At 48.8% G+C, this 5883-nt stretch overlaps 1 protein-coding gene across 3 annotated transcripts; it reads right to left on the reverse strand.

The window, feature by feature from the left end:
* Positions 1–504: 504 nt before the first annotated feature.
* On the reverse strand, positions 505–5164 carry LOC112106844 (short-chain dehydrogenase/reductase family 42E member 1). Of its 3 annotated transcripts, none has more exons than XM_024200304.2 (3): positions 5118–5164; positions 2627–2733; positions 505–2150 (listed from the first exon to the last, which is right to left on the reverse strand). In XM_024200304.2, the coding sequence occupies exons 2-3, from the start codon at positions 2692–2694 to the stop codon at positions 1043–1045; spliced, it is 1176 nt and encodes a 391-aa protein (XP_024056072.1). In that variant the 5' UTR covers positions 2695–2733; positions 5118–5164; the 3' UTR covers positions 505–1042. The 3 variants fall into 3 exon arrangements, with proteins under 3 accessions (XP_024056072.1, XP_024056074.1, XP_024056071.1); XM_024200306.2 differs by lacking the exon at positions 5118–5164 and adding an exon at positions 4288–4383; XM_024200303.2 differs by lacking the exon at positions 5118–5164 and adding an exon at positions 3340–3530.
* Between the last annotated feature and the right edge of the window lie 719 nt (positions 5165–5883).

Here is a 5883-nt window from a genome sequence, read left to right on the forward strand (position 1 = left end):
TTAAATCACAGCTCATTTGTGGTCCGATCTGTGTGCACCGAAGGCTAGGAGTGGGCAATGTGTGAACTTTTCAGAATACAACTCATTTGGACGGGGATATAGGAATCTTCTCAGTAGCAAGGATCATGGGTATAATCCTCTCAATGTGAAAAAGGCCAAATTAAGACTATTAGTTATACACCTTGCAGCATGCCATTTGCAATCATATTGACCTTCACACCGTGTGTGTGACTCTCTGCTAAATGAAAGTGCAGTTTTACTTTGAGAAGAGACTGTACACAAAAAATGTCACATTTGTAATCAGCAGTTCCATTCTATTAGTGTATTCACCGATCACACCTATTTACCCTAGTGACACAAATCGATTGTTCCAGTCCTTTGCTCCAACAACTCAAAACATGTGAGCTGGATTCTGTTCTTATGCATCACCCATCAAATCAGCATCACCCTGTTCCAATCAGTTATACCTGTGCAAGCTGCTGAAAGCACTAATAGCATAGCTGGAATACAATGGGCTTGCAGATGTCTCTGGGGGCCCAATTTGGCCTGCAGAACCTTTATTTCTTGTGATGATAGGCAAGAAGGAAAGAAGCTTAACATTCAGCGTGAAGGTTGAGAATGTAAGAGGCTCAGTTAAGAAGAAAACCTCTCATTTGATATGGAAGCACTGAGAGTTATGTGGAAACCTGCAATGCCATTATTTCAATGTACAGCCTCACTTTAATGTACAGTGGATTATATTATAAATATATACACATAATTTTGTCATAAAAAACACATCAATACTGTTAATCCATTTAAACTGAATAGTCCCTTCAGTAGACATAAAACAAATGTATTTCCTACCAATGCTAAAATATTCTGGTATGTATTATTACATTGTTCTGGAATGACAAAACATTTGAAACTGGCAAAGTTATTTTCATCACTGATAATGTATGCACTTTTTTAAGAGAACACAGTGAGATCTAATTTTATTTTAATTTTCTTTGTATATTTTATCACCCTATAAAAAGAGCCCAAGCTCAATGTTCAACATCTTTCAAACAGAGAGTGTTACTGCTGCTGGAAGCCATGAGAGCACCACGGCGGCCAACAGCAAGATCAACCCTCCATCCCTAATCAGATGTTTTATAGTATAGATTCTGAGCTTTCTTCCATGTCCCTGGGATTTAAACCACTCAACTACTTCGGTCAGACTAAACTGCTCAGGTTTGTACCCTAGCTCTTTCCTGGCCTTTTCCATGCTGAAATAATGTGTGACGCCCGTTTTGTAAACCTCGGTGCGAGTGAGAAGAGGCTGAAAATTATAAAGACGGCCTACAAGAAAATGGACTATTTCAGTTAGGAATGCAGAAAAATATACAAAGGAGAGAGGAAGACGAATGGTTGGGAATTGGTAACCCAAGCCTTCAACTAAAGGTCGGAAAAATTCAAAGTTGTTTATTGGCCTGCCATCTGAAATGAAGTAAGCTTGGCCAGCAGCTATGTGCCGTTTGGCGGCTTTGAGTGCCTCTGAAGCAAGGATATGAGCCTGAACTAGATTATCTACATGGACAAATTCTACTAAACTCAGAGGGTCTCCATATACAAATTTAAACAATCCCCTTTCAACGTAGCTAACTATTCTTGGAAGATGCCTTTGCTCTCCAGGCCCATAGATGCCTGCTGGTCGGAGAGCACAGGTCCTTAACACACCTTTCCCTTCTCTAAGCTCAGTGTCATTTGCCTGCAGCACTTTCATCTCAGCTAAAGACTTGGTCCGGGAGTAGTGATCAGGATGAAGGTGAAGTGGTAGATAAGGCAGAGATTCATCCCCATTTTCTATAACTTGGCCCCCAAAGACTACATTGTATGTACTTGTATAAACCAGACTTGGCACTCCTGCTTTCCTGCAAGCCTGGATGATATTTTCTGTTCCTCTCACATTAACGTCTTCTATAAGTTTTCGGTTCAGCTGCTCCCTGCCAGACATTCCATAGGAAGCAATATGGAATACACAGATTACATCTCTGAGAGCTTTTTCCACTTCAGAGAGACAGCAGACATCCCCCTGTATGAACTTCACTCCCTCTGGCACAGCTTGGACCGGCTTCAGGACATCAAAGAGAATCACGTCAACTCCCTTTTTGTATAGCGCACAACCTAAACTAAAACATGACCAAGACCATATGTTACTACTATACATAGTGTAATGACACATGAAACATTTCACCCATGAGTAGAAGAAACTTGTAAACTATTTCAGTGCTGAATTCTTGCTGGTCAGAGTTATCTGAGAGTAGGTCTACACTGAGTACTTACATTGGCATAGCTATGTCTCTCAGGATGCGTGAAAAATCCACACCCCTGGAGACATAGTTATGCTGACCTCACCTCTGCCCAAACACGATAAATCAGGTACTCATTTTGCAGATGGTGAACTAGAGGTAGCCTTTCAATATGAGAGCAAGTGAGGCTCAATCCCATGATCTTTAGCATTGTATTTGAGGCACTGGAATCACTAAGAGAAACACAGAGCCCTGTGATACCATATTTACAGACTCACTTCACTAAAAAGATCTGCATTGTAAAGTGTTTGCTACTATATTTAATGTAAAATAAAGTTAATATTTTATGCACTAACCGGAAACCAAAGTAACCACCTCCTCCTGTAATAAGGACCGTTTCCTTGGTCACATTTTCTAAGTGCATCCTTTTTCCTTTGGCACTACTTTATTTGAGCAAATTGACCTGTAGATTAAAAAAAAAAATGCATGACAAAACTGCATCATTAAAAACAATTTTCACTGCATTTTAACATCTCCACATATTTAGCCATTCTAAGTTATATGTTTGTGCTTTAATTTTAGGAGACTGACTGCATCATCTGCTAAGTAATGCAGGACTAGATCCCATCCCTTTATTCTTCTAAAGTCATATACAACTAAATAACAAAAAGACCACATTGTGAATATGACAATTACTAATATACTCACTACTAATAGCCAAATAAGCAAGAGAGTTATCAGTTTTCATTAATTAGGCCATATTCTGATGTTACACAGGTGTGCATGGAATAATTCAATTAAACTCACTACAAAACTACACGGTACTATAGAAATGTCACTAATTCATACACTGAATAAATTTGCATAACAATTCTGTATCAAATATCCATGTACCTGAAGCTTTCAGTGTACTGAGATAATACACCAAGTACTCATATATACATATTTGTATGTGTATCGCTTTACGTAGAAATGGCACCAACTGTAGTCTACCCTTTATATACTCATTCCTTACCTAAACTATTATACCTGTCAAAGTATTATGTGTATATTTCACCTGTATACTTACATGTAAATATCCCTAAAATACTCAAAGAGCGGGAAAACAAAGGGCCTGCATTAGACAGTATGCTTCCTTGGCCCCAATTCTGCAATGATTTCAGCACAGCATAGGTTTATACACATTCCCACTAAAATCCACAGGCCTACTCATGCACATAAACCTATACAAATGCCTAAGTCTACATAAGATTTGCAGGCTTTTTTATTTGCCGGGACACAACCGTAACAACATGTGTATCCAGATACGTATGCTACCTATGAAGCCGGCCAATAGAATGCATTCAGTGGAACAGGGGAGGAGAGCTGTGGATGACACTGAGGAGGTGATCAATGCATCGGCGGTCAATTTAGCGAGTGTCATAAAGACCTGCTAAATCGACTGCCGATTGCTCGCCCGTCTACTCCTGTATTCCACCTGATCGAGAACAGTAAGGGGAGTCGACATTGTGTAGTGTGCACCCTGCGGTAAGCAGATCTAAGCTACGTCGATTTGAGTTACGCTATTCATGTAACCCATATTGCGTAGCTTAGATCGACTTTTCCCTTTAGTGTAGACAAGGCCTTAGGCTTTGTCTGCACTAGCACTTTTTGTCCGTCAAACTTTTGTCGGTCAGGGTGTGCAAAAACCAACCCCCTGACCGACATAAGTTTCACCAACAAAAGTGCCGGTGCAGACAGCGCTATGTTGGCAGGAGACGCTCTCCTGCGGACAGAGCTAAGGCTGCTCGTTGGGAGTGGTTTAATTATGCCGGCAGGAGAGCAAAGAGTGGCTATCCACAGGGGAGACCTTACAGTGGCACCGCTGTACCGATACAGCGGCACCGCTGTAAGGGCCGTAGTGTAGACGCTACCTTTGGTTAGCTGCTGGGGATGAGAAACAAGGCGGATGAGGGAATCTCTTTTATTGGACTCGCTTCTGCCGGGGCGTGAGACAAGCGTTCACAATCTGCCGCACCTGCTAGGCCAGCTCTGCCCGTGACATGCCCTGATCCCTTCCTCCCGGCGGGGAGTCAGCAGTAGGCCAGGGCAGATCAGCTCTGACAGCCACGCAGTCACCTGCCTAGGGAGCGGCCCCTAACGCCAGGGCTGCCGGTTCAGTACTAGGGTTACCATACGTCCGGATTTTGCCGGACATGTCCGGCTTTTTGGGACTCAAATCCCCGTCCAGGGGGAAATTCCAAAAAGCCAGACATGTCCGGCAAAATCCAGCACCGCTGGTGCTGGGCGGCCGGGCTGGGGGTGCTGGGGGGCCGGGCCGCCGGCGGCGCTGGGCGGCCGGGGGCCGGTGGTGCTGGGCGACCGGGGGGGTGCGCCGGGCGGCCGGGGGCCGCCTCCTCCCCCCACCCCCCCAGCTTACCTGCTTCCTGCGAATCAAATGTTCGTGGGAAGCAGGGGAGGGGGCGGAGTTGGGGCGGGGATTTTGGGGAGGGGGCGGGGTGGGGGCGTGGGCGGGGCTGGGGCCGGAGCCCCGTGGAGTGTCCTCCTTTAGGAGGCTCCAAATATGGTAACCCTATTCAGTACCCCCCCCCCGCCCTGGCCGGGGGGGGGGGGGGGTTGCAAAACGCCCCGAGGCCCCCCCCCCCTCCATCGGTGCAGCGGGAGCAGGGCGCACAAGGCCCAGCGATGCACAGGTCGGCGCGGGGGAGAGGGGGGGCAGACGCCGGGAGCAGGCACAGCTCCGACCCTGCCTGGGGCTCCCTACACGCGGGGCTGTGCCGAGGGGCGGGGCCTGCGGACCCCCCGGGGACGCTAACGCTGCAGCCCCTCTGCCGCCCCCCCCCTTACCTCCCCTCCCAGCAGCTCCAGCCGGTTCTGGGCTCTCTCCCTCTCAGCCCCGCCCCGCCCCGCCCGCGGGGTGAGCTGCTTCCGGAGGCTGCCTGAGGAGAGCCCGCGCTGCTCCCATCCCCGCCCCATCCCCATCCACCCGCGCGCAGCCCTGGCCGCGGGACAGGCGCGGAGCAATCGCGCGTGTCCGGGCCACCGTAGCCGGCAGAGCAGAGCACGGGCTGTAATGAACTGAATGGGGTTCCGTAGGGCGGGTCCGAAAGCCTTCTGGGAGTCCGTACAACACCATGGCGGCGTTCGCAAGGAGGCGGGCCCTTGAAGCGCAGCTGCAGGTTCCGTACAACAAGATGGCGGTTCCCAGCATGCCTTGAGCGGGAATTGCGGGGCCATGGCGGGGAATCTGAAGGCGAGCGAGCTGCGCTCTGTGCTGCGGAGGCTGGACTCGGCCAACCGGGCTCTGGGTAAGGGAGGCCGCCCTAGTTAGTCGGAGGTTGGCAATGGGTAGTCGCGGGGCTGCTGGCTATCCCATCAGCCCCCGTCCCGCCCCATGGCTGAGCCCCGGACTCCGACTGCGCGGTGCCCACGGTGGAGACCCGGGCCTTTGGGACCTGGTCGTGGGGCCTCAGGTTTCCAAGCCCCGGCTTGAGCGTCCACACTCACGGCATTGTAACCCTGACTGACTGCCTCTGGACCCGGGTCTCTCAGTCGTGCTAACGTGTCCGCACTGCACCACGGGGCCCTTCTGACAGGAGTACGTGGCATGAGC

The sequence above is a fragment of the Terrapene carolina genome, unplaced genomic scaffold, assembly GCF_002925995.2.
Source record: "Terrapene carolina triunguis isolate 2854851 unplaced genomic scaffold, T_m_triunguis-2.0 Scaffold33891, whole genome shotgun sequence".
In the NCBI taxonomy this organism is placed as follows: Eukaryota; Metazoa; Chordata; order Testudines; family Emydidae; genus Terrapene; species Terrapene triunguis.

Excerpts from the sequence above, each read along its gene's own strand:
- LOC112106844 (XM_024200304.2), bottom strand. The coding sequence starts at position 2,694 with ATGCACTTAGAAAATGTGACCAAGGAAACGGTCCTTATTACAGGAGGA. Across the intron at positions 2,151-2,626 it reads GGTGGTTACTTTGGTTTCCG|TTTAGGTTGTGCGCTATACA; the intron begins GTTAGTGCATAA and ends GTCATGTTTTAG.